Source organism: Notamacropus eugenii, chromosome 4, assembly GCF_028372415.1.
Source record: "Notamacropus eugenii isolate mMacEug1 chromosome 4, mMacEug1.pri_v2, whole genome shotgun sequence".
NCBI classification, from domain to species: Eukaryota; Metazoa; Chordata; class Mammalia; order Diprotodontia; family Macropodidae; genus Notamacropus; species Notamacropus eugenii.
In genome coordinates, this window is record NC_092875.1 from 85437670 (window position 1) to 85465153 (window position 27484).

Here is a 27484-nt window from a genome sequence, read left to right on the forward strand (position 1 = left end):
TGAGATGGTAGTTATTTCAATATATTAACTATGACACACACACAAAAAAGGGGGAGAGAGAATAAAATGGTTAATACAAGCAGAGGAACAAATGCAAAACAAAGTACTAACAAGCTGAACATACTCAAAGAGAAAAATTAAAATGTGGAAACTGGTATTGAAAGACATAAGGCTAAATCAATAAAATAAGAGAAACCAAACATTATTTCAGAAAAAGAAAGAAAAAGCCACTCTCAGGATCCAAGACACACCGCTGCAGCAGCTGCATGTAGGTGAGGTTCTCGTGGGTGTTGGGGTCAAAGAAGCCCTTGGTGTCGTCGGAGGGGTCAGACAGGATCTGGTTCATCTCCTCGTCAAAGTAGCCGCGCTGGTAGGCCACCTCCACGGGCACGCGGTGGCTGTGCACGGGGTCGATGACGCCGCCCGTGGCGATCTGGGCCTCCAGCAGCCTCACGCCGTGGTCCTTGACGATGAGGTCCCGCTTCATGGCCTGGAACAGGGAGATCTGCTCTCCCGTGTAGGGGTCCGTGTAGCCGGTGACGGCCCTCTCCGCAGACAGCAGCTTGTCCTGGACCTCCCCGCCCACCACGCCTGCGGCCACGGCCTCGTCCACGGACAGCTTCTGGTTGCGCAGCGGGTCGATGACGAAGCCCGTGGCGGCCTGGGCCTCCAGCAGCACCAGCGCCGTGCCGGGCCTCAGGATGCCCTTCCACATGGCCTGGTAGATGCTCATCTTCTCCTGCTTGGCCGGGTCGGCCTTGGAGGGCACCAGGACGCCCGCGATGCAGCTGGTCCCCTCCAGGTACCTCTTGACTGAGTCCATCTCCGTGATCTCCTGCAGGCTCTTGGTGCCCTGGGCCAGCTCCCGCAGCGTGTCCAGGCCCAGGATGTTGGAGGTGCGCAGCTCCGAGGCCGACACCTGCCTCCTCAGGCCCCGGAAGGACACCTTGCTCAGCTTCTCCTCCGTCTCCTCGATGATGGTGGTCAGCGTGGCGATGAGGGCCTGCAGGGTCAGGGCGCCAGAGGCGTGCTGGGCCAAGAGCTCCTCCCTCCTGGCCTCGGTCAGGTACGTGGAGAAGAGCACGTCCCACACGGGCACCTTCTGCCCCTTGAACTGTCCGACCCCCACCTCCATCGTGGTGGTCCTCAGGGCCCCGAGAGCTTCCTCGCGGCGGCGGGCGTTCTCCGTGTCCGCCTCCGCCTCTCCTGGGCCCGTCTGGCCTTCCTGCCATGCGCCGCTACTGCCGCCGCTGCTGTGGCCTCCTGCGGACCGCCGGCCCCCGTCCTCTGGGGCGCCTCTCTCCTGCGGCACCCCTTCCGCTTCCTCGATGATGGTGGTGAGCCTGCGGGTCAGCGCCGGCAGGGGCAGGGCCCCCGAGTCGTACTGGGTCAGGAGGTCCTCCCGGGTGACCTGGCTCACGTAGGTGGACACCAGCACGTCCCAGACGGGCACCTTCCGCCCCCTCAAGTGGCCGACCTCCACCTCCATGGTGGCGGCCTGTAGCCCGCTGCGTGGGCGCAGGCCTTCTCGTGAGGAGGTGGGCTCCCCTGAGCTGGGCGTGCCGGTGTGGCGCTGGTCCCCGGCCTCCATCACCAGGCTGGTGAGGGTGCTGGTGAGCTCCTCGATGGACAGCGTGCCCGCCCGGTACTTCCTCAGCAGCGCCTGCCTCTTGGTCTCGGGCACGTCCCTGCAGAACAGGAGTTCCCACACGGACACGGTCTGGCCCCGGAACAGGCCCCCGTGGACGCTGACCGTGGTGGCCTGCAGGGCGCGGCGCATCTGCTCGCTCAGCTGGGACACGGCGGAGCTCTTCTCCGCCAGCTGCAACATGTAGAGGCCGGTGTCGGGGTCGCGCACGCACCTGCGCAGCAGCTGCATGTAGGTGAGGTTCTCGTGGGTGTTGGGGTCAAAGAAGCCCTTGGTGTCGTCGGAGGGGTCAGACAGGATCTGGTTCATCTCCTCGTCAAAGTAGCCGCGCTGGTAGGCCACCTCCACGGGCACGCGGTGGCTGTGCACGGGGTCGATGACGCCGCCCGTGGCGATCTGGGCCTCCAGCAGCCTCACGCCGTGGTCCTTGACGATGAGGTCCCGCTTCATGGCCTGGAACAGGGAGATCTGCTCTCCCGTGTAGGGGTCCGTGTAGCCGGTGACGGCCCTCTCCGCAGACAGCAGCTTGTCCTGGACCTCCCCGCCCACCACGCCTGCGGCCACGGCCTCGTCCACGGACAGCTTCTGGTTGCGCAGCGGGTCGATGACGAAGCCCGTGGCGGCCTGGGCCTCCAGCAGCACCAGCGCCGTGCCGGGCCTCAGGATGCCCTTCCACATGGCCTGGTAGATGCTCATCTTCTCCTGCTTGGCCGGGTCGGCCTTGGAGGGCACCAGGACGCCCGCGATGCAGCTGGTCCCCTCCAGGTACCTCTTGACTGAGTCCATCTCCGTGATCTCCTGCAGGCTCTTGGTGCCCTGGGCCAGCTCCCGCAGCGTGTCCAGGCCCAGGATGTTGGAGGTGCGCAGCTCCGAGGCCGACACCTGCCTCCTCAGGCCCCGGAAGGACACCTTGCTCAGCTTCTCCTCCGTCTCCTCGATGATGGTGGTCAGCGTGGCGATGAGGGCCTGCAGGGTCAGGGCGCCAGAGGCGTGCTGGGCCAAGAGCTCCTCCCTCCTGGCCTCGGTCAGGTACGTGGAGAAGAGCACGTCCCACACGGGCACCTTCTGCCCCTTGAACTGTCCGACCCCCACCTCCATCGTGGTGGTCCTCAGGGCCCCGAGAGCTTCCTCGCGGCGGCGGGCGTTCTCCGTGTCCGCCTCCGCCTCTCCTGGGCCCGTCTGGCCTTCCTGCCATGCGCCGCTACTGCCGCCGCTGCTGTGGCCTCCTGCGGACCGCCGGCCCCCGTCCTCTGGGGCGCCTCTCTCCTGCGGCACCCCTTCCGCTTCCTCGATGATGGTGGTGAGCCTGCGGGTCAGCGCCGGCAGGGGCAGGGCCCCCGAGTCGTACTGGGTCAGGAGGTCCTCCCGGGTGACCTGGCTCACGTAGGTGGACACCAGCACGTCCCAGACGGGCACCTTCCGCCCCCTCAAGTGGCCGACCTCCACCTCCATGGTGGCGGCCTGTAGCCCGCTGCGTGGGCGCAGGCCTTCTCGTGAGGAGGTGGGCTCCCCTGAGCTGGGCGTGCCGGTGTGGCGCTGGTCCCCGGCCTCCATCACCAGGCTGGTGAGGGTGCTGGTGAGCTCCTCGATGGACAGCGTGCCCGCCCGGTACTTCCTCAGCAGCGCCTGCCTCTTGGTCTCGGGCACGTCCCTGCAGAACAGGAGTTCCCACACGGACACGGTCTGGCCCCGGAACAGGCCCCCGTGGACGCTGACCGTGGTGGCCTGCAGGGCGCGGCGCATCTGCTCGCTCAGCTGGGACACGGCGGAGCTCTTCTCCGCCAGCTGCAACATGTAGAGGCCGGTGTCGGGGTCGCGCACGCACCTGCGCAGCAGCTGCATGTAGGTGAGGTTCTCGTGGGTGTTGGGGTCAAAGAAGCCCTTGGTGTCGTCGGAGGGGTCAGACAGGATCTGGTTCATCTCCTCGTCAAAGTAGCCGCGCTGGTAGGCCACCTCCACGGGCACGCGGTGGCTGTGCACGGGGTCGATGACGCCGCCCGTGGCGATCTGGGCCTCCAGCAGCCTCACGCCGTGGTCCTTGACGATGAGGTCCCGCTTCATGGCCTGGAACAGGGAGATCTGCTCTCCCGTGTAGGGGTCCGTGTAGCCGGTGACGGCCCTCTCCGCAGACAGCAGCTTGTCCTGGACCTCCCCGCCCACCACGCCTGCGGCCACGGCCTCGTCCACGGACAGCTTCTGGTTGCGCAGCGGGTCGATGACGAAGCCCGTGGCGGCCTGGGCCTCCAGCAGCACCAGCGCCGTGCCGGGCCTCAGGATGCCCTTCCACATGGCCTGGTAGATGCTCATCTTCTCCTGCTTGGCCGGGTCGGCCTTGGAGGGCACCAGGACGCCCGCGATGCAGCTGGTCCCCTCCAGGTACCTCTTGACTGAGTCCATCTCCGTGATCTCCTGCAGGCTCTTGGTGCCCTGGGCCAGCTCCCGCAGCGTGTCCAGGCCCAGGATGTTGGAGGTGCGCAGCTCCGAGGCCGACACCTGCCTCCTCAGGCCCCGGAAGGACACCTTGCTCAGCTTCTCCTCCGTCTCCTCGATGATGGTGGTCAGCGTGGCGATGAGGGCCTGCAGGGTCAGGGCGCCAGAGGCGTGCTGGGCCAAGAGCTCCTCCCTCCTGGCCTCGGTCAGGTACGTGGAGAAGAGCACGTCCCACACGGGCACCTTCTGCCCCTTGAACTGTCCGACCCCCACCTCCATCGTGGTGGTCCTCAGGGCCCCGAGAGCTTCCTCGCGGCGGCGGGCGTTCTCCGTGTCCGCCTCCGCCTCTCCTGGGCCCGTCTGGCCTTCCTGCCATGCGCCGCTACTGCCGCCGCTGCTGTGGCCTCCTGCGGACCGCCGGCCCCCGTCCTCTGGGGCGCCTCTCTCCTGCGGCACCCCTTCCGCTTCCTCGATGATGGTGGTGAGCCTGCGGGTCAGCGCCGGCAGGGGCAGGGCCCCCGAGTCGTACTGGGTCAGGAGGTCCTCCCGGGTGACCTGGCTCACGTAGGTGGACACCAGCACGTCCCAGACGGGCACCTTCCGCCCCCTCAAGTGGCCGACCTCCACCTCCATGGTGGCGGCCTGTAGCCCGCTGCGTGGGCGCAGGCCTTCTCGTGAGGAGGTGGGCTCCCCTGAGCTGGGCGTGCCGGTGTGGCGCTGGTCCCCGGCCTCCATCACCAGGCTGGTGAGGGTGCTGGTGAGCTCCTCGATGGACAGCGTGCCCGCCCGGTACTTCCTCAGCAGCGCCTGCCTCTTGGTCTCGGGCACGTCCCTGCAGAACAGGAGTTCCCACACGGACACGGTCTGGCCCCGGAACAGGCCCCCGTGGACGCTGACCGTGGTGGCCTGCAGGGCGCGGCGCATCTGCTCGCTCAGCTGGGACACGGCGGAGCTCTTCTCCGCCAGCTGCAACATGTAGAGGCCGGTGTCGGGGTCGCGCACGCACCTGCGCAGCAGCTGCATGTAGGTGAGGTTCTCGTGGGTGTTGGGGTCAAAGAAGCCCTTGGTGTCGTCGGAGGGGTCAGACAGGATCTGGTTCATCTCCTCGTCAAAGTAGCCGCGCTGGTAGGCCACCTCCACGGGCACGCGGTGGCTGTGCACGGGGTCGATGACGCCGCCCGTGGCGATCTGGGCCTCCAGCAGTCTCACGCCGTGGTCCTTGACGATGAGGTCCCGCTTCATGGCCTGGAACAGGGAGATCTGCTCTCCCGTGTAGGGGTCCGTGTAGCCGGTGACGGCCCTCTCCGCAGACAGCAGCTTGTCCTGGACCTCCCCGCCCACCACGCCTGCGGCCACGGCCTCGTCCACGGACAGCTTCTGGTTGCGCAGCGGGTCGATGACGAAGCCCGTGGCGGCCTGGGCCTCCAGCAGCACCAGCGCCGTGCCGGGCCTCAGGATGCCCTTCCACATGGCCTGGTAGATGCTCATCTTCTCCTGCTTGGCCGGGTCGGCCTTGGAGGGCACCAGGACGCCCGCGATGCAGCTGGTCCCCTCCAGGTACCTCTTGACTGAGTCCATCTCCGTGATCTCCTGCAGGCTCTTGGTGCCCTGGGCCAGCTCCCGCAGCGTGTCCAGGCCCAGGATGTTGGAGGTGCGCAGCTCCGAGGCCGACACCTGCCTCCTCAGGCCCCGGAAGGACACCTTGCTCAGCTTCTCCTCCGTCTCCTCGATGATGGTGGTCAGCGTGGCGATGAGGGCCTGCAGGGTCAGGGCGCCAGAGGCGTGCTGGGCCAAGAGCTCCTCCCTCCTGGCCTCGGTCAGGTACGTGGAGAAGAGCACGTCCCACACGGGCACCTTCTGCCCCTTGAACTGTCCGACCCCCACCTCCATCGTGGTGGTCCTCAGGGCCCCGAGAGCTTCCTCGCGGCGGCGGGCGTTCTCCGTGTCCGCCTCCGCCTCTCCTGGGCCCGTCTGGCCTTCCTGCCATGCGCCGCTACTGCCGCCGCTGCTGTGGCCTCCTGCGGACCGCCGGCCCCCGTCCTCTGGGGCGCCTCTCTCTTGCGGCACCCCTTCCGCTTCCTCGATGATGGTGGTGAGCCTGCGGGTCAGCGCCGGCAGGGGCAGGGCCCCCGAGTCGTACTGGGTCAGGAGGTCCTCCCGGGTGACCTGGCTCACGTAGGTGGACACCAGCACGTCCCAGACGGGCACCTTCCGCCCCCTCAAGTGGCCGACCTCCACCTCCATGGTGGCGGCCTGTAGCCCGCTGCGTGGGCGCAGGCCTTCTCGTGAGGAGGTGGGCTCCCCTGAGCTGGGCGTGCCGGTGTGGCGCTGGTCCCCGGCCTCCATCACCAGGCTGGTGAGGGTGCTGGTGAGCTCCTCGATGGACAGCGTGCCCGCCTGGTACTTCCTCAGCAGCGCCTGCCTCTTGGTCTCGGGCACGTCCCTGCAGAACAGGAGTTCCCACACGGACACGGTCTGGCCCCGGAACAGGCCCCTGTGGACGCTGACCGTGGTGGCCTGCAGGGCGCGGCGCATCTGCTCGCTCAGCTGGGACACGGCGGAGCTCTTCTCCGCCAGCTGCAACATGTAGAGGCCGGTGTCGGGGTCGCGCACGCACCTGCGCAGCAGCTGCATGTAGGTGAGGTTCTCGTGGGTGTTGGGGTCAAAGAAGCCCTTGGTGTCGTCGGAGGGGTCAGACAGGATCTGGTTCATCTCCTCGTCAAAGTAGCCGCGCTGGTAGGCCACCTCCACGGGCACGCGGTGGCTGTGCACGGGGTCGATGACGCCGCCCGTGGCGATCTGGGCCTCCAGCAGCCTCACGCCGTGGTCCTTGACGATGAGGTCCCGCTTCATGGCCTGGAACAGGGAGATCTGCTCTCCCGTGTAGGGGTCCGTGTAGCCGGTGACGGCCCTCTCCGCAGACAGCAGCTTGTCCTGGACCTCCCCGCCCACCACGCCTGCGGCCACGGCCTCGTCCACGGACAGCTTCTGGTTGCGCAGCGGGTCGATGACGAAGCCCGTGGCGGCCTGGGCCTCCAGCAGCACCAGCGCCGTGCCGGGCCTCAGGATGCCCTTCCACATGGCCTGGTAGATGCTCATCTTCTCCTGCTTGGCCGGGTCGGCCTTGGAGGGCACCAGGACGCCCGCGATGCAGCTGGTCCCCTCCAGGTACCTCTTGACTGAGTCCATCTCCGTGATCTCCTGCAGGCTCTTGGTGCCCTGGGCCAGCTCCCGCAGCGTGTCCAGGCCCAGGATGTTGGAGGTGCGCAGCTCCGAGGCCGACACCTGCCTCCTCAGGCCCCGGAAGGACACCTTGCTCAGCTTCTCCTCCGTCTCCTCGATGATGGTGGTCAGCGTGGCGATGAGGGCCTGCAGGGTCAGGGCGCCAGAGGCGTGCTGGGCCAAGAGCTCCTCCCTCCTGGCCTCGGTCAGGTACGTGGAGAAGAGCACGTCCCACACGGGCACCTTCTGCCCCTTGAACTGTCCGACCCCCACCTCCATCGTGGTGGTCCTCAGGGCCCCGAGAGCTTCCTCGCGGCGGCGGGCGTTCTCCGTGTCCGCCTCCGCCTCTCCTGGGCCCGTCTGGCCTTCCTGCCATGCGCCGCTACTGCCGCCGCTGCTGTGGCCTCCTGCGGACCGCCGGCCCCCGTCCTCTGGGGCGCCTCTCTCCTGCGGCACCCCTTCCGCTTCCTCGATGATGGTGGTGAGCCTGCGGGTCAGCGCCGGCAGGGGCAGGGCCCCCGAGTCGTACTGGGTCAGGAGGTCCTCCCGGGTGACCTGGCTCACGTAGGTGGACACCAGCACGTCCCAGACGGGCACCTTCCGCCCCCTCAAGTGGCCGACCTCCACCTCCATGGTGGCGGCCTGTAGCCCGCTGCGTGGGCGCAGGCCTTCTCGTGAGGAGGTGGGCTCCCCTGAGCTGGGCGTGCCGGTGTGGCGCTGGTCCCCGGCCTCCATCACCAGGCTGGTGAGGGTGCTGGTGAGCTCCTCGATGGACAGCGTGCCCGCCCGGTACTTCCTCAGCAGCGCCTGCCTCTTGGTCTCGGGCACGTCCCTGCAGAACAGGAGTTCCCACACGGACACGGTCTGGCCCCGGAACAGGCCCCCGTGGACGCTGACCGTGGTGGCCTGCAGGGCGCGGCGCATCTGCTCGCTCAGCTGGGACACGGCGGAGCTCTTCTCCGCCAGCTGCAACATGTAGAGGCCGGTGTCGGGGTCGCGCACGCACCTGCGCAGCAGCTGCATGTAGGTGAGGTTCTCGTGGGTGTTGGGGTCAAAGAAGCCCTTGGTGTCGTCGGAGGGGTCAGACAGGATCTGGTTCATCTCCTCGTCAAAGTAGCCGCGCTGGTAGGCCACCTCCACGGGCACGCGGTGGCTGTGCACGGGGTCGATGACGCCGCCCGTGGCGATCTGGGCCTCCAGCAGCCTCACGCCGTGGTCCTTGACGATGAGGTCCCGCTTCATGGCCTGGAACAGGGAGATCTGCTCTCCCGTGTAGGGGTCCGTGTAGCCGGTGACGGCCCTCTCCGCAGACAGCAGCTTGTCCTGGACCTCCCCGCCCACCACGCCTGCGGCCACGGCCTCGTCCACGGACAGCTTCTGGTTGCGCAGCGGGTCGATGACGAAGCCCGTGGCGGCCTGGGCCTCCAGCAGCACCAGCGCCGTGCCGGGCCTCAGGATGCCCTTCCACATGGCCTGGTAGATGCTCATCTTCTCCTGCTTGGCCGGGTCGGCCTTGGAGGGCACCAGGACGCCCGCGATGCAGCTGGTCCCCTCCAGGTACCTCTTGACTGAGTCCATCTCCGTGATCTCCTGCAGGCTCTTGGTGCCCTGGGCCAGCTCCCGCAGCGTGTCCAGGCCCAGGATGTTGGAGGTGCGCAGCTCCGAGGCCGACACCTGCCTCCTCAGGCCCCGGAAGGACACCTTGCTCAGCTTCTCCTCCGTCTCCTCGATGATGGTGGTCAGCGTGGCGATGAGGGCCTGCAGGGTCAGGGCGCCAGAGGCGTGCTGGGCCAAGAGCTCCTCCCTCCTGGCCTCGGTCAGGTACGTGGAGAAGAGCACGTCCCACACGGGCACCTTCTGCCCCTTGAACTGTCCGACCCCCACCTCCATCGTGGTGGTCCTCAGGGCCCCGAGAGCTTCCTCGCGGCGGCGGGCGTTCTCCGTGTCCGCCTCCGCCTCTCCTGGGCCCGTCTGGCCTTCCTGCCATGCGCCGCTACTGCCGCCGCTGCTGTGGCCTCCTGCGGACCGCCGGCCCCCGTCCTCTGGGGCGCCTCTCTCCTGCGGCACCCCTTCCGCTTCCTCGATGATGGTGGTGAGCCTGCGGGTCAGCGCCGGCAGGGGCAGGGCCCCCGAGTCGTACTGGGTCAGGAGGTCCTCCCGGGTGACCTGGCTCACGTAGGTGGACACCAGCACGTCCCAGACGGGCACCTTCCGCCCCCTCAAGTGGCCGACCTCCACCTCCATGGTGGCGGCCTGTAGCCCGCTGCGTGGGCGCAGGCCTTCTCGTGAGGAGGTGGGCTCCCCTGAGCTGGGCGTGCCGGTGTGGCGCTGGTCCCCGGCCTCCATCACCAGGCTGGTGAGGGTGCTGGTGAGCTCCTCGATGGACAGCGTGCCCGCCCGGTACTTCCTCAGCAGCGCCTGCCTCTTGGTCTCGGGCACGTCCCTGCAGAACAGGAGTTCCCACACGGACACGGTCTGGCCCCGGAACAGGCCCCCGTGGACGCTGACCGTGGTGGCCTGCAGGGCGCGGCGCATCTGCTCGCTCAGCTGGGACACGGCGGAGCTCTTCTCCGCCAGCTGCAACATGTAGAGGCCGGTGTCGGGGTCGCGCACGCACCTGCGCAGCAGCTGCATGTAGGTGAGGTTCTCGTGGGTGTTGGGGTCAAAGAAGCCCTTGGTGTCGTCGGAGGGGTCAGACAGGATCTGGTTCATCTCCTCGTCAAAGTAGCCGCGCTGGTAGGCCACCTCCACGGGCACGCGGTGGCTGTGCACGGGGTCGATGACGCCGCCCGTGGCGATCTGGGCCTCCAGCAGCCTCACGCCGTGGTCCTTGACGATGAGGTCCCGCTTCATGGCCTGGAACAGGGAGATCTGCTCTCCCGTGTAGGGGTCCGTGTAGCCGGTGACGGCCCTCTCCGCAGACAGCAGCTTGTCCTGGACCTCCCCGCCCACCACGCCTGCGGCCACGGCCTCGTCCACGGACAGCTTCTGGTTGCGCAGCGGGTCGATGACGAAGCCCGTGGCGGCCTGGGCCTCCAGCAGCACCAGCGCCGTGCCGGGCCTCAGGATGCCCTTCCACATGGCCTGGTAGATGCTCATCTTCTCCTGCTTGGCCGGGTCGGCCTTGGAGGGCACCAGGACGCCCGCGATGCAGCTGGTCCCCTCCAGGTACCTCTTGACTGAGTCCATCTCCGTGATCTCCTGCAGGCTCTTGGTGCCCTGGGCCAGCTCCCGCAGCGTGTCCAGGCCCAGGATGTTGGAGGTGCGCAGCTCCGAGGCCGACACCTGCCTCCTCAGGCCCCGGAAGGACACCTTGCTCAGCTTCTCCTCCGTCTCCTCGATGATGGTGGTCAGCGTGGCGATGAGGGCCTGCAGGGTCAGGGCGCCAGAGGCGTGCTGGGCCAAGAGCTCCTCCCTCCTGGCCTCGGTCAGGTACGTGGAGAAGAGCACGTCCCACACGGGCACCTTCTGCCCCTTGAACTGTCCGACCCCCACCTCCATCGTGGTGGTCCTCAGGGCCCCGAGAGCTTCCTCGCGGCGGCGGGCGTTCTCCGTGTCCGCCTCCGCCTCTCCTGGGCCCGTCTGGCCTTCCTGCCATGCGCCGCTACTGCCGCCGCTGCTGTGGCCTCCTGCGGACCGCCGGCCCCCGTCCTCTGGGGCGCCTCTCTCTTGCGGCACCCCTTCCGCTTCCTCGATGATGGTGGTGAGCCTGCGGGTCAGCGCCGGCAGGGGCAGGGCCCCCGAGTCGTACTGGGTCAGGAGGTCCTCCCGGGTGACCTGGCTCACGTAGGTGGACACCAGCACGTCCCAGACGGGCACCTTCCGCCCCCTCAAGTGGCCGACCTCCACCTCCATGGTGGCGGCCTGTAGCCCGCTGCGTGGGCGCAGGCCTTCTCGTGAGGAGGTGGGCTCCCCTGAGCTGGGCGTGCCGGTGTGGCGCTGGTCCCCGGCCTCCATCACCAGGCTGGTGAGGGTGCTGGTGAGCTCCTCGATGGACAGCGTGCCCGCCTGGTACTTCCTCAGCAGCGCCTGCCTCTTGGTCTCGGGCACGTCCCTGCAGAACAGGAGTTCCCACACGGACACGGTCTGGCCCCGGAACAGGCCCCTGTGGACGCTGACCGTGGTGGCCTGCAGGGCGCGGCGCATCTGCTCGCTCAGCTGGGACACGGCGGAGCTCTTCTCCGCCAGCTGCAACATGTAGAGGCCGGTGTCGGGGTCGCGCACGCACCTGCGCAGCAGCTGCATGTAGGTGAGGTTCTCGTGGGTGTTGGGGTCAAAGAAGCCCTTGGTGTCGTCGGAGGGGTCAGACAGGATCTGGTTCATCTCCTCGTCAAAGTAGCCGCGCTGGTAGGCCACCTCCACGGGCACGCGGTGGCTGTGCACGGGGTCGATGACGCCGCCCGTGGCGATCTGGGCCTCCAGCAGCCTCACGCCGTGGTCCTTGACGATGAGGTCCCGCTTCATGGCCTGGAACAGGGAGATCTGCTCTCCCGTGTAGGGGTCCGTGTAGCCGGTGACGGCCCTCTCCGCAGACAGCAGCTTGTCCTGGACCTCCCCGCCCACCACGCCTGCGGCCACGGCCTCGTCCACGGACAGCTTCTGGTTGCGCAGCGGGTCGATGACGAAGCCCGTGGCGGCCTGGGCCTCCAGCAGCACCAGCGCCGTGCCGGGCCTCAGGATGCCCTTCCACATGGCCTGGTAGATGCTCATCTTCTCCTGCTTGGCCGGGTCGGCCTTGGAGGGCACCAGGACGCCCGCGATGCAGCTGGTCCCCTCCAGGTACCTCTTGACTGAGTCCATCTCCGTGATCTCCTGCAGGCTCTTGGTGCCCTGGGCCAGCTCCCGCAGCGTGTCCAGGCCCAGGATGTTGGAGGTGCGCAGCTCCGAGGCCGACACCTGCCTCCTCAGGCCCCGGAAGGACACCTTGCTCAGCTTCTCCTCCGTCTCCTCGATGATGGTGGTCAGCGTGGCGATGAGGGCCTGCAGGGTCAGGGCGCCAGAGGCGTGCTGGGCCAAGAGCTCCTCCCTCCTGGCCTCGGTCAGGTACGTGGAGAAGAGCACGTCCCACACGGGCACCTTCTGCCCCTTGAACTGTCCGACCCCCACCTCCATCGTGGTGGTCCTCAGGGCCCCGAGAGCTTCCTCGCGGCGGCGGGCGTTCTCCGTGTCCGCCTCCGCCTCTCCTGGGCCCGTCTGGCCTTCCTGCCATGCGCCGCTACTGCCGCCGCTGCTGTGGCCTCCTGCGGACCGCCGGCCCCCGTCCTCTGGGGCGCCTCTCTCCTGCGGCACCCCTTCCGCTTCCTCGATGATGGTGGTGAGCCTGCGGGTCAGCGCCGGCAGGGGCAGGGCCCCCGAGTCGTACTGGGTCAGGAGGTCCTCCCGGGTGACCTGGCTCACGTAGGTGGACACCAGCACGTCCCAGACGGGCACCTTCCGCCCCCTCAAGTGGCCGACCTCCACCTCCATGGTGGCGGCCTGTAGCCCGCTGCGTGGGCGCAGGCCTTCTCGTGAGGAGGTGGGCTCCCCTGAGCTGGGCGTGCCGGTGTGGCGCTGGTCCCCGGCCTCCATCACCAGGCTGGTGAGGGTGCTGGTGAGCTCCTCGATGGACAGCGTGCCCGCCCGGTACTTCCTCAGCAGCGCCTGCCTCTTGGTCTCGGGCACGTCCCTGCAGAACAGGAGTTCCCACACGGACACGGTCTGGCCCCGGAACAGGCCCCCGTGGACGCTGACTGTGGTGGCCTGCAGGGCGCGGCGCATCTGCTCGCTCAGCTGGGACACGGCGGAGCTCTTCTCCGCCAGCTGCAACATGTAGAGGCCGGTGTCGGGGTCGCGCACGCACCTGCGCAGCAGCTGCATGTAGGTGAGGTTCTCGTGGGTGTTGGGGTCAAAGAAGCCCTTGGTGTCGTCGGAGGGGTCAGACAGGATCTGGTTCATCTCCTCGTCAAAGTAGCCGCGCTGGTAGGCCACCTCCACGGGCACGCGGTGGCTGTGCACGGGGTCGATGACGCCGCCCGTGGCGATCTGGGCCTCCAGCAGCCTCACGCCGTGGTCCTTGACGATGAGGTCCCGCTTCATGGCCTGGAACAGGGAGATCTGCTCTCCCGTGTAGGGGTCCGTGTAGCCGGTGACGGCCCTCTCCGCAGACAGCAGCTTGTCCTGGACCTCCCCGCCCACCACGCCTGCGGCCACGGCCTCGTCCACGGACAGCTTCTGGTTGTGCAGCGGGTCGATGACGAAGCCCGTGGCGGCCTGGGCCTCCAGCAGCACCAGCGCTGTGCCGGGCCTCAGGATGCCCTTCCACATGGCCTGGTAGATGCTCATCTTCTCCTGCTTGGCCGGGTCGGCCTTGGAGGGCACCAGGACGCCCGCGATGCAGCTGGTCCCCTCCAGGTACCTCTTGACTGAGTCCATCTCCGTGATCTCCTGCAGGCTCTTGGTGCCCTGGGCCAGCTCCCGCAGCGTGTCCAGGCCCAGGATGTTGGAGGTGCGCAGCTCCGAGGCCGACACCTGCCTCCTCAGGCCCCGGAAGGACACCTTGCTCAGCTTCTCCTCCGTCTCCTCGATGATGGTGGTCAGCGTGGCGATGAGGGCCTGCAGGGTCAGGGCGCCAGAGGCGTGCTGGGCCAAGAGCTCCTCCCTCCTGGCCTCGGTCAGGTACGTGGAGAAGAGCACGTCCCACACGGGCACCTTCTGCCCCTTGAACTGTCCGACCCCCACCTCCATCGTGGTGGTCCTCAGGGCCCCGAGAGCTTCCTCGCGGCGGCGGGCGTTCTCCGTGTCCGCCTCCGCCTCTCCTGGGCCCGTCTGGCCTTCCTGCCATGCGCCGCTACTGCCGCCGCTGCTGTGGCCTCCTGCGGACCGCCGGCCCCCGTCCTCTGGGGCGCCTCTCTCCTGCGGCACCCCTTCCGCTTCCTCGATGATGGTGGTGAGCCTGCGGGTCAGCGCCGGCAGGGGCAGGGCCCCCGAGTCGTACTGGGTCAGGAGGTCCTCCCGGGTGACCTGGCTCACGTAGGTGGACACCAGCACGTCCCAGACGGGCACCTTCCGCCCCCTCAAGTGGCCGACCTCCACCTCCATGGTGGCGGCCTGTAGCCCGCTGCGTGGGCGCAGGCCTTCTCGTGAGGAGGTGGGCTCCCCTGAGCTGGGCGTGCCGGTGTGGCACTGGTCCCCGGCCTCCATCACCAGGCTGGTGAGGGTGCTGGTGAGCTCCTCGATGGACAGCGTGCCCGCCCGGTACTTCCTCAGCAGCGCCTGCCTCTTGGTCTCGGGCACGTCCCTGCAGAACAGGAGTTCCCACACGGACACGGTCTGGCCCCGGAACAGGCCCCCGTGGACGCTGACCGTGGTGGCCTGCAGGGCGCGGCGCATCTGCTCGCTCAGCTGGGACACGGCGGAGCTCTTCTCCGCCAGCTGCAACATGTAGAGGCCGGTGTCGGGGTCGCGCACGCACCTGCGCAGCAGCTGCATGTAGGTGAGGTTCTCGTGGGTGTTGGGGTCAAAGAAGCCCTTGGTGTCGTCGGAGGGGTCAGACAGGATCTGGTTCATCTCCTCGTCAAAGTAGCCGCGCTGGTAGGCCACCTCCACGGGCACGCGGTGGCTGTGCACGGGGTCGATGACGCCGCCCGTGGCGATCTGGGCCTCCAGCAGCCTCACGCCGTGGTCCTTGACGATGAGGTCCCGCTTCATGGCCTGGAACAGGGAGATCTGCTCTCCCGTGTAGGGGTCCGTGTAGCCGGTGACGGCCCTCTCCGCAGACAGCAGCTTGTCCTGGACCTCCCCGCCCACCACGCCTGCGGCCACGGCCTCGTCCACGGACAGCTTCTGGTTGCGCAGCGGGTCGATGACGAAGCCCGTGGCGGCCTGGGCCTCCAGCAGCACCAGCGCCGTGCCGGGCCTCAGGATGCCCTTCCACATGGCCTGGTAGATGCTCATCTTCTCCTGCTTGGCCGGGTCGGCCTTGGAGGGCACCAGGACGCCCGCGATGCAGCTGGTCCCCTCCAGGTACCTCTTGACTGAGTCCATCTCCGTGATCTCCTGCAGGCTCTTGGTGCCCTGGGCCAGCTCCCGCAGCGTGTCCAGGCCCAGGATGTTGGAGGTGCGCAGCTCCGAGGCCGACACCTGCCTCCTCAGGCCCCGGAAGGACACCTTGCTCAGCTTCTCCTCCGTCTCCTCGATGATGGTGGTCAGCGTGGCGATGAGGGCCTGCAGGGTCAGGGCGCCAGAGGCGTGCTGGGCCAAGAGCTCCTCCCTCCTGGCCTCGGTCAGGTACGTGGAGAAGAGCACGTCCCACACGGGCACCTTCTGCCCCTTGAACTGTCCGACCCCCACCTCCATCGTGGTGGTCCTCAGGGCCCCGAGAGCTTCCTCGCGGCGGCGGGCGTTCTCCGTGTCCGCCTCCGCCTCTCCTGGGCCCGTCTGGCCTTCCTGCCATGCGCCGCTACTGCCGCCGCTGCTGTGGCCTCCTGCGGACCGCCGGCCCCCGTCCTCTGGGGCGCCTCTCTCCTGCGGCACCCCTTCCGCTTCCTCGATGATGGTGGTGAGCCTGCGGGTCAGCGCCGGCAGGGGCAGGGCCCCCGAGTCGTACTGGGTCAGGAGGTCCTCCCGGGTGACCTGGCTCACGTAGGTGGACACCAGCACGTCCCAGACGGGCACCTTCCGCCCCCTCAAGTGGCCGACCTCCACCTCCATGGTGGCGGCCTGTAGCCCGCTGCGTGGGCGCAGGCCTTCTCGTGAGGAGGTGGGCTCCCCTGAGCTGGGCGTGCCGGTGTGGCGCTGGTCCCCGGCCTCCATCACCAGGCTGGTGAGGGTGCTGGTGAGCTCCTCGATGGACAGCGTGCCCGCCCGGTACTTCCTCAGCAGCGCCTGCCTCTTGGTCTCGGGCACGTCCCTGCAGAACAGGAGTTCCCACACGGACACGGTCTGGCCCCGGAACAGGCCCCCGTGGACGCTGACCGTGGTGGCCTGCAGGGCGCGGCGCATCTGCTCGCTCAGCTGGGACACGGCGGAGCTCTTCTCCGCCAGCTGCAACATGTAGAGGCCGGTGTCGGGGTCGCGCACGCACCTGCGCAGCAGCTGCATGTAGGTGAGGTTCTCGTGGGTGTTGGGGTCAAAGAAGCCCTTGGTGTCGTCGGAGGGGTCAGACAGGATCTGGTTCATCTCCTCGTCAAAGTAGCCGCGCTGGTAGGCCACCTCCACGGGCACGCGGTGGCTGTGCACGGGGTCGATGACGCCGCCCGTGGCGATCTGGGCCTCCAGCAGCCTCACGCCGTGGTCCTTGACGATGAGGTCCCGCTTCATGGCCTGGAACAGGGAGATCTGCTCTCCCATGTAGGGGTCCGTGTAGCCGGTGACGGCCCTCTCCGCAGACAGCAGCTTGTCCTGGACCTCCCCGCCCACCACGCCTGCGGCCACGGCCTCGTCCACGGACAGCTTCTGGTTGCGCAGCGGGTCGATGACGAAGCCCGTGGCGGCCTGGGCCTCCAGCAGCACCAGCGCCGTGCCGGGCCTCAGGATGCCCTTCCACATGGCCTGGTAGATGCTCATCTTCTCCTGCTTGGCCGGGTCGGCCTTGGAGGGCACCAGGACGCCCGCGATGCAGCTGGTCCCCTCCAGGTACTTTTTCACCCTTTCCTTTACTGCAATTTCTGTCACTTTTGTTTGTCCCCTCTCTAATTCTTCCAATGTATGTTTATTAATGATGTCGGCCTTGAAAAGTTCAGAAGCTGTTACTTGTTTTCTCAATCCCTGGAACCACACCTCCTTTTTTTTCTTCTCTTTTTCCTCAATTAATTCCCAGATTATTTTCACAATATTTTCTAATGCCTGTGCTGTGTCCTTCTTGTACCTGTTCACTAATTCCTGTTTCTTTTCTTCTGTGACATATTCAGAACAAAGTAGGTCCCACACTGACATCTTTCTCCCTTTGTACTTCCCGTTTTTCACTGTCACGATTTCTGCCTTCAGTGCCTTCTCAGTGATATCTTCAATACACTTGTAATTCTTTTCATGCTTTACTATAGGCAGCAGAGCCAGTCCTGTTTTTTGGTCTTTCACGCACCTTGAATGGAGTTCTGCATAATTCACCTTTTTATGTGTATTAGGATCCTGGAACCTTTTGCTGCCATGCTTTGTATTTGACAATAAGCTGTGTGTTTCAGGTTCCAGGTAGCCACGCTGGTATGCCACTTCTACAGGGAGGCGGTGTCCGTGTCTCAGGTCAATTACCCCCCCTGTGGCCACTTGTGCCTCAAGCATCCTCATTGCTTCCTCTTTTTCTACTAGACCTTTCTTCATAGCCTTGTACAAGGAGACCCGTTCTCCTGTGTCGGGATCGTGAAAGCCAGTGACAGCCTTCTCTGCATCTTGGAGTTCCTCTAGTATCTCCTCACCTACTAGACCTGCTGCCACAGCTTCATTCACAGATAGTCTCTGGTTCTGCTGAGGGTTGATGATGAAGCCTGTGGCAGCCTGAGCCTGTAAAAGCTGAATGCCAATGGGCCTGGGTATCACTTCTGTCTTCATAGCCTCATAGATGCTTACTTTCTCCTTTGTTGATGGCATGAGCACCCCAGCAATGCAGCCTGTCCCTTCTGTGTATCTTTTCACTGCTTCTAGTTGGCTAAGTTTTTCTGCTGCCTTTTTTCCCTTTGGAAGTCCAGCAAGGATTTTCTCATTAATGATCCCCGAGTTGAACAGCTCAGCAGCAGTCACATCCCCACGGAGTCCTTTCACCTTAATGGCTTGGTTCTGTTTTTCAGTTTCCTCAATTGTCTTCATGATAATTTCTAAGAGTTGCTCCACATTCATATTCTTCAATTTGAACTGACTGACCAGATCTCTCTTTTTCTGCTGTGTGAAATACTGTGATGAAAGTAAGTCCCAGATGGAAACAGTCTGATTGGCAAACTTTCCAATGAGCACTTTGGTGGTCCTGGATCGTAGCAGCTGTTTTGTGGCCTCATCTATGTAAATGTAGCTCTCTCCTTTCTCTACTACCTGCAACATATAGAGCCCACTCTCTGACTCTTGAATACACCTCTCCAATAGCTGCCGGTAGGTGAGGTTCTCGTGGGTGTTGGGGTCAAAGAAGCCCTTGGTGTCGTCTGAGGGGTCAGACAGGATCTGGTTCATCTCTTCATCAAAGTAGCCACGCTGGTAGGCCACCTCCACAGGCACACGGTGGCTCTGCACAGGGTCGATGATACCACCTGTAGCAATCTGGGCCTCTAAAAGCCGGATGGCATGGGACTTTAAGATGAGTCCCTTATTCATGGCTTCAAAGAGGGAAATTTGCTTATTGGTGTAGGGTTCCACATAGCCAGTCACTGCCTTCTCAGCACTCAGAAGTTTCTCATATACTTCCCTTCCAATTAGCCCAGCTGATAATGCTTGCTCTACAGACATCTTCTTGTTCTCTATGGGGTCAATGATGAAGCCAGTGGCAGCCTGGGCCTCTAGCAGCACCAGGGCTGTGCCAGGCCTCAAGATGTGCCTCCGCATGGCATCATAGATGCTCAGCCTCTCCTTTGTGCCCTGGATGAGCACTCCAGCTATGAAGTTGCCCCCCTTCAAAAACTGCTTCACACCCTCCATCTCAGTCACTTCATGCACTGTTTTCTTCCCTTGGTTCAGATCATCCAGTGTTTTCTTGTCAATCAGTTGGGATCTGAACAGGTCATTGGCTGACACTTCCTTCCTGAGGCCAGGGAACGTGATCTGCCTGGCCTTCTTCTCTGTTTCCTCAATGAGAGCAGTGACATCTGTGACCACCTGGCGTAGGGCTGCAGCCCTTCCTGAGCGACCCAGATTTACCAACTCCTTCTGCTTGTCGGCACTAACATACTCAGAGTGGAGTAGGTCCCATAGTGACACAGTTTGGCCTTTGAACCTCCCCACCTTGACGGGTACCGTCATGGCTTTCAGAGTGATGATGGTGTGGTCATCTACGTCCAAAGCCACACTCTGGGAAAGTGGGAGCAGCCATAGGCTAGTCTCAGCATCCAAGATGCACCTGTCCTTTAACTCTTGGTATGTCACCTTATCACGGGTGTTAGGGTCAAAGAAAAATTTCTTGTCTCCCGTAGTCTTGGTTAGAACCTGACCTGTCTCCTCATCTAAGAAGCCAAGCCTGCAGGCAGCTGGCAGGGGTAGATGCAGGTGGTGAATAGGGTCTACAACACCCCCTGTAGCCAGTTGCACTTGCAGAAGGAGGAAGCCCTGGCTCTGGTCAATGAGCCCCTTGTCCATGGCCTGCCAAACAGAGATGGTGCTGCCTGTGTAGGGATCACTATACCCAGTTACTGCTCTCTCTACTTGAATGAGTTGCTCACTCAGTTCTCCCCCAATCACCCCAGTCTTGACTGCTTCTTCCACAGACAGCTTCTGGTTATTCTGTGGGTCGACAAGTGAGCCTGAAGCCAGCTGGGCCTCCAGCAGCCTCAGCCCCAGGCCAGGAGGAAGCAAGTTGCTTTTCATGGCCTGGTAGATGCTCATCTTGTCCTTGGATCCCTCCACCTGGACTCCAGCAATGCAACCTGTTCCTTGTAAGTACCATTTCACCTCTGGTCTCTTGGCAACCTCTCTTGGAGACTGTGTTCCTTGGACCAGTCCTTCCAGCGTCTCTACATCGATTATTCCTGTGTTCAGCAACCAGACAGCAGGAACGTCCCCCCGTAGGCCTGGTAGCATGATGTGGGTCTGAGCCTGCAGCTCAGCCTCTCTTACTTGCCTCAGAGCAGCAGCTACAATTTCCTGGGCTGTCATCCTCCCCAGTTGGAAGTCTTCCATGAAGACCATCCTGTGTTCCTCAGTAAAGTGCCCAGAGCAGAGCAGGTCCCAGAGGGAGATACCCTTCTCAGTCACTAGTGTGTCCCGGAAGACCTGTTGAATTTGTTCATCTGTGGAGACAGGGGCAGCTGTTTGGGGTAGGGGCAGCAGATGACAGCCAGAAGCCATGTCTTGTTGACAATTCTCCATAAGTTGGGCATAACTGAGGCTCTCACTCCCATCCACTGTAGAGAACATTTGGATGGTGGCAGGGGAGGCTCCAGAAAGGGTCCTCTCCATCTCCTCATCAATGTAACCCCGCTGGGCTGCCACATCCATGGGAATATGGTGGTGGCTGGTGGGGTCAATGATGCCCCCTGTAGCTACCTGGGCCTCTAGGAGCTGCATGGCCTGCTGAGAAGGGACCAGACCTTTCTTCATGGCCTGGAAAAGGGAAACCTTCTTGCCTGTAAAGGGGTCCATGAAGCCTGTCACTGCCTCCTCGGCATAATGGAGTTTCTCATGGAGCTCTGGCCCGACCAATCCCTTCCGCACAGCATCATCCACAGACAGCTTCTCACTTGTCACAGGGTCGATGATGGAGCCAGTTGCAGCCTGGGCTTCAAGGAGAGGAAGAGCTACTCCAGGTCTCAACAATTTCTGTTTCATGGCTTCATAGAGACTAAGCCTCTGGTTAGAAGGCTGCAGGAGGACTCCCCCAATGGTACCTGAGCCATGGAGGTACCTTCGGACTGACTCCATCTTCAAGAGCTCCTCAGGGCTCACGCTCCCTTCTAGCACCTTCTCTAGGAGGTCCCGGTCAATGATGTGAGACTCCAGGAGCTGATAGGCAGTGACATGACCCCGGAGAGTTGGCAGGGTGATACCTGCCCATTTTTTCGTTTCCTCTTCTAGTCTCTGCACAACCTGCTCCAGGGTTACCTTCTGTAGCCTGTAGTGGGTCAGAATCTCCCTCCTCTGGCCCTCACTGAAGTACTCAGAGTTGATCAGGTCCCATACAGAAACCCTTTGACCTTTGAACCTGCCATACTTCACCAGCAGGAGGGAGCTCTGGAAAGCCTTTCGGGTGGCTTCATTCACCAGCTGAGGCTTTCGGCTATTGAGTGGCAAGAGACAAAGACCAGTGGCTGGCTCTGTCACGCACTTTTCCAACAGCTGCAGGTAAGTGAGATTCTCATGTGTATTGGGGTCAAAGAAGCCCCTGGTGTCATCCGAGGGATCCGATAAGATCAGGTTCATCATCCGGTCAAAATAGCCACGCTTGTACGCCACCTCCACGGGAATGCGGTGGCTGTGCACAGGGTCGATGATACCCCCTGTGGCAATCTGGGCCTCCAGCAAGCGGATGCCATGGTCTCTAACAATGAGGTCTTTGTTCATGGCCTGGAACAAGGAGAGCCTATCTCCCGTGTATGGATCTGTGTAACCTGTCACCGCTCTCTCAGCTGACAGTAGCTTTTCATAAACATCAGGTCCGATGACATTGGCCCGGAGGGCTTCCTCCACAGAGTATCTCTTGTTCTCCTTTGGGTCGATAACAAAACCTGTGGCTGCCTGGGCCTCCAGAAGAATGAGGGAAGTCCCCTGTCTCAGGTAGCCCTTTCTTCTGGCCTCATAGATACTGATCTTCTCCTGGGAATCGGGCAGGAGCAGGCCACTGATGCATCCCGTCCCTTGCAGGTACTTCTTGACAGAGTCAAGGCCCCCCACGTCCTGTGCTGTTGTCTGTCCCTGCTCCAGCTTCTCATATAGGTCCTGATTGATGATCTCTGACTTAAGAAGTTCTCTAGGTGTTACGTGATCCCTCAGGCCTTCAAAGGTAATGCGGGAGGCAGCAGCAGCCTGGTCCATGGTGGCACTAAGCTGGGATGCCAGCATCTCTGTTGAGAGTGTTCCCTCCTGGTACTGATGGGCCAGGGAAGCTCTCTGTTCTGCTGGGATGATGTCCAAGAAGAGCAGCTTCCAGAGTGACACCCTTTGTCCTTTGAGCTTTCCTGATGTAGCAACTACTGTGGCCTTCCTAAGGCCCTCCTGGGTGGCATGGTCAATGAACCAGCGTTCCTCCGAATGCCCTCTGTGATCTCCCCCTGTGAGGGGCAGGAGGAGGGAGCCAGTCTCTGGATCAGTGACACAGCGGGCTAGCAGCTGTGCATAGGTGAGGTTCTCCTGGGTGTTGGGGTCAAAGAAGCCAGTAGGTTGGGAGAGACTGGCAAATGTCTCCTTATCCAAACAGTTCCATTGGAATGCAATCTCCAATGGCAGTCGGTGTTTCCTAGCAGGATCAACAATGCCCCCCGTGGTCAGCTGGGCCTGTAGGAGCCGTAGTGCTAGCTCCTTCTGTACTAGTCCCTTTCTCATGGCTTGAAAGAGGGGGATGAGCCCCCTGCTGAAGGGATCTGGGTATCCGGTCACTGCCCGTTCTGCTACCAAGAGTTTCTCCCGGAACTCTGGCCCCACGAGTCCAGCCCTAACAGCTTCATCCAGCCCCAGTTTCTTTTCACTGGCAGGGTCCATGAGGGAGCAGGTAGCAGCCTGAGCCTGGAGGAGGGCAAGTGCGGTGCCTGGGGGAAGGAGATGCTCCATCAGGGCCTGGTAGAAACTCTTTCTCTGGCCTGTGGACAGCAAGAGGACCCCAACAACACTACCTGTTCCCTCCAAATAACGCTGTACTTCTTCTCGGGCCCTCACCTCAGACACAAGCAGCCTCCCCTCCCTCAAGTCCTCAAACACCTCCCTGGGCAGGATGCCAGCCTCTAGGAGCTGCTCACTACTCACCATCCCTCCCAGGGCTGGGAAGGTGACCTTGAGTGGGAGCAGGGCCAGCCCTGTGGCAGGGCTCAGTACACACCTGCTCCTAAGTTCTTGGTAGGTGAGTGGCTCCTGTGTGTTGGGGTCAGAGAAGGCCCGGGGTCCATCAGCCATGGGGTCAGAGAGGCTATGGGCTGTCTCCTCATCCAGGAGGCCCCTCTGATAGGCAGATTCCAGTGGGATGCGACCTCCCTGTGCAGGATCTATTATGCCCCCTGTGGCCAGTTGGGCTTCCAGCCAACTCAGGCCTGAATCCCTGGCCACAACTTCCTTGTGGAGAGCCTGGAAGAGGGGCAGCTTTCCTGGCCCATAAGGGTCTGGGTATCCAGTGAGGGCTCGCTCAGCTGTGAGCAGTTTCTCTTTCAGCTCCAGGCCCACCAGGCCCTGTCTCACAGCCTCAGCTACAGGAAGCAGCTGACCTTGAATGGGGTCAATGAGGCCCCCAGTGACTGCTTGGGCTTCAAGGAGAGCCAGTCCCAGCTTGGCTGAGAGAAGGCCCTGCTGGATGGCTTCATAAAGGCTCAGGGGCTGGGCCGAGGCCTCCAAGGACACCCCAGCAATGGGGCCTCTCTGCTGGGGATAGGTCTCCCCATTATGGGAAGTCATAGGAAACTCCATCCTGGGTTCAGGAGGGACAGCCTTAGGCATGGTCTTCAGAGCCCTGGGGGCTTGAAGTGTTCCAGTGCCATTGACAGAGACAGTTGAGTCTCCATTCATAGTGCTAGTGGCAGTCAAGACACATCCAACGTCCATGTCCATGTCCTGTGGGCTCCTCTCGAGCAGTGCTCACTTCCTAGAAAGGTGGAGAAGCAAAGAAAAGGTCCTATGACTTGAGATGCCAACATGTGGCCCTCCAAAGAAGCCCTACCCAAACTTCTCCTTGTGGTCTATAATTCCTGAGTTGGGAGGAACTAGAGGGCCCCTAGTCTGACCCTTCCCTGAACAGAAATCCCTTCTTCAACATCTCTGAGTCTTCGTCATCATGCTTCTGCCTGGTGGCCTCCATTCGACTCATTGCTTTTTTAAAAAAAAATAACCATTTACTTAATAAGGCAAAAGAAAAATTATAGATATTAAAATATTAAAGAAAGTGCATAAACAAAATATATCACAATAAACATCTAACCCTGGAACACATTCTCCCAACAATATAGTCAAGACATATGGTGAAGAGTGAGCACACCCTTATGAGAACCTGGTGTGAAAACACGTGGGGAAGGAAAACTAATGGTTGGAATAACTCACGACTCTGGACTGCAGACTACAATGTACATTTAGACCTCGTGAACCACTTCTCTGCTCTATGTCAGTCCTCACCACTCCTCCCCTGGGAAAATCCTCTTCTTTCTACTCAAACATAGCATTTACACCAGCTCATTGCTTTTGAACACCACTAATTGTGGGGAAAGGTTTTCTTCATATGGAACCAAAATATACCTTCTTGCAGTTTCTACTTATGGCTCCTAGTTTTGACCTCTGGAGGCTGGCAAACAAAGACAATCCCTCTGGCACACAGCAGTTCTTGAAGTCATTTCTCATGCACCCCTTGGACATTCCCCTTTTCTCCTAACTGACCAGCTGCTGGTGCTTTTCCCTCTAAGACTAACTTCTCTCTACTTTGTATGTCTCTGGTACTTACTAATTTATGTATGTGTTGTGTTCTTCATTAGGATGTGAGCTCCCTGAGGGCAGGGACTGTTTTCTGCCTTTGTTTGAATATCCTCAGTGCCTGGCATACAGTAGATGCTTAATAAATGCTTGTTGATAGACTAATTGGTGTGGTCTGATTTCTGTCCTCATTCTGGCTGCCCTATTCTAGATATGCTCCAAGAATTCATCAAACAGGGCAAAGAAGAGATGAGACTGGAGCCACAGAGGAACAGGATGGTCATCAAGATCCACAAAAATGATCCCATGCTAATTTTATCCCTTGGTTCCACCAGAGAACCAACACAGTCACCTGGCTAGAGTCTGAGGTGTGTGGGAAAAATGGGGACTGGAGGTTGAGACATGAGCTAGGGTAAGGTTGGATAGTAGAAGTTGGGTTGGAATTTGACTGGAAATTGGGGTCTAAATCAGTTAGTGGCAGTTAGGTGGCACAGTAGATGGAGCTGGGCCTGGATTCAGAAAGACCTGAATTCAAATCTCACCTCACACTCTTACTAGTTAGACATGTCACTTAACCTCTGTTTGCCTCAGTTTTCTCAATTGTAAAATGGAGATAAATAATAGCACTGCTGTGAGAATCAAAAGAGATAATAATAATGAAGTATTTAGCACAGTGCCTGGCACATAGTAATCACTATATAAATGTTATCTATCTTCATCATCATTATTAGTTGTGAATGGAGAATAGGGGTTTAGGCTTAGGTTGAGAATAAGAGGGAAAAGGGGTCTAGGATAAAACAATCTTTTTTTCATTTTTCTCCTTTCTTCCCTCTCCTTCCTTCTCCCCTCCCCTTCCCTCCTTCCTTCTTTCCTCCTTCATTCCCTCCCTCCCTTCTTTCCTTCCTTCCTTTCTTCCCTCCTTCCCCAGAAAGGGCTCTTTGGAGGAGGTGGTACTTGAGCTGGACCTTAAATATCAGGAAGAATTTCACCAGGAAGAAAATGGCAGACAAGGGACTTCAAGCAGTACTAGGGATGTATGAGTCACCTGAAGAGGTGAGAGCTAAAGGTATGGGAGTGGATAAGATTCACCAGAGGAAAGTGGAGTCTAGGGACCATAATGCAAATGGACCATTGGAAGGAACTAGAGATATTTTCCCTAAAGAAGAGAAGCCTAGAGCAGTGTGAGATTATCTCTCAGGCGATTTCCACCTCTAAATTCATATGATCCTGTCTATGACAGAAAATGGAATTAGATTTGTTCTGCTTGGTCCCAGGGGAAAGAATTTGAAGTAATGGTTAGAAACCATGGATAGGCAAATATCGATCCAACATAAACCTTCCTGCCCAATAATTGAATGAATTGCCTCAGTAGGTAGGGAACTCCCTCTTACTGGAGGTCTTCCAGCCCAGGCTAGATGACTACTTGTTGCAGACATTGTAGAGAAGATTTCTGAGTGGATACAGGTTGGCCTAGATGATAAATTACACATAGTTATATAGTAATACTTCCTAAGCCCATGCTTTAAAAGCATGCTTTAGGAATACCTGTATTTAGGAGGCAGAAGGAAGATAGCACAGCCAGAGATAGGAGGAAAATGAGCAGTGTCTCTGAAGCCAAGGGAAGAGTTTCCCAAAAGAGGGGAGAGGTGAGTGATGTGCTGCTGATAGGTTAAGGCTGGGAACTGAGAAGAGACTACTGGATTTGGCAATCAGGAAATAGTTGGTGACCTTGGACAGAGCAGTTTCTGGAGGGTGAGCTAGACTGCAGGGAGAGTGTAGGTGGTAAGGGAGAGAGGATAAAGAGAGGCACTTTGATGGTGGTTTTCCAGATGGGATTTGTTATGTTTCATAGTACTAGAGGGAAGCAGCCCTTAGACCACAAGCCCTGGGGCAGTCCTGCTCAAGGAGGCTTTAGCTTGATCTGGCCTTTGCCCTTCCAAGGTCATAGAGACCCAGCCTCAAAAGGAGAGACCTCCTTTCCTCCTTATGGGTGAGGGCGTGGAGAAGGGAGAGTGATTCACCAGTAGTCAAGGTAGGGCCCATACCAGTCCCATACCAATCTGTCAGTGCCTGTATACTTTCAGTCTTTGCACACAGATATGTCTGATATCTGACCTTCTGACACTAGGTTGGGCTAAGCTGGGCATCTAGGAGAGACAGAAAAGGGAGGGTAGGAAGATGGAGATTCTCTTCTACTTTCCTTTCATTCAACTCCCCCACCCCCTGGCCTTTAAGGGTAGGACCCAAGGGAGGAGAAAGAAGAGGAAGAAGGAAGGGAAAGGAGGGCTACAGAAAAGGGAGCAGAGGGGAGTTGAGGGATTAGGCTAGGACATAGCACTCAGGACCCAGTGGAATCACTGTAGCTACTACCCCTTCCTCTTCCTAGCCTCTCCAAGGCTAGCTATGTAGCCCAATGCCATCTGGGGTCATGGCAGGGAAAGGTCCCAGTTTCAGGCTAACTACTTCCTCCTTCCCCTGACCTTTGTCTAGTATTGAGATGGCCATGGGCAAGGAGCCCAGAGCTTGGGCGGGAAACTGAAGAAAAACAGTGCCTTCCTTCAGCCCCTGGCACGGCAATGATGGGCAGAGATTAATGGACTAATAGACTTACTTGGAATGGGTAGGGCTCTGAGAGGAGAGGGAAAGGAGAAAGTTGGGTGAATCTCTTCCTATGTCCTCCCCCTCTCAAATTAGTTAGGGGATCAGCACCTCCTCTAATACTCTAGGAGTCTGAAGCTCCAAAACTCAACATATCACTGGACCTGGCATACTGGCACTAAGGGATCTATGGGAACTAGAAGCAATGGGGGGAGGGAGGAGGGAGGGAACAGGGATAAGTTGTAGAGAAGTTCATTGAGATGCAATGTCAGAAGAAAAAATTCCTAATGACAAAAGCTTGTTTCCTTGAAAGATGGTGGGTTCCCATTCCTCACTTGAGGTCTCCAAAGAAAGACTGGAAGACTATTTAGGTCTGTTGTAGAG

At 60.9% G+C, this 27484-nt stretch overlaps 1 protein-coding gene across 1 annotated transcript in view; it reads right to left on the reverse strand.

Moving 5' to 3' along the window:
* The window catches only part of EPPK1 (epiplakin 1), a 29756-nt gene continuing 2272 nt past the window's right edge, over positions 1–27484 (reverse strand). The window contains exon 2 of the mRNA XM_072602613.1: positions 1–23687. Within this exon, the coding sequence (XP_072458714.1) occupies positions 203–23653 (23451 nt within the window). The 5' untranslated portion in view covers positions 23654–23687 and the 3' untranslated portion in view covers positions 1–202. The remainder of the gene's footprint in view (positions 23688–27484) is intronic.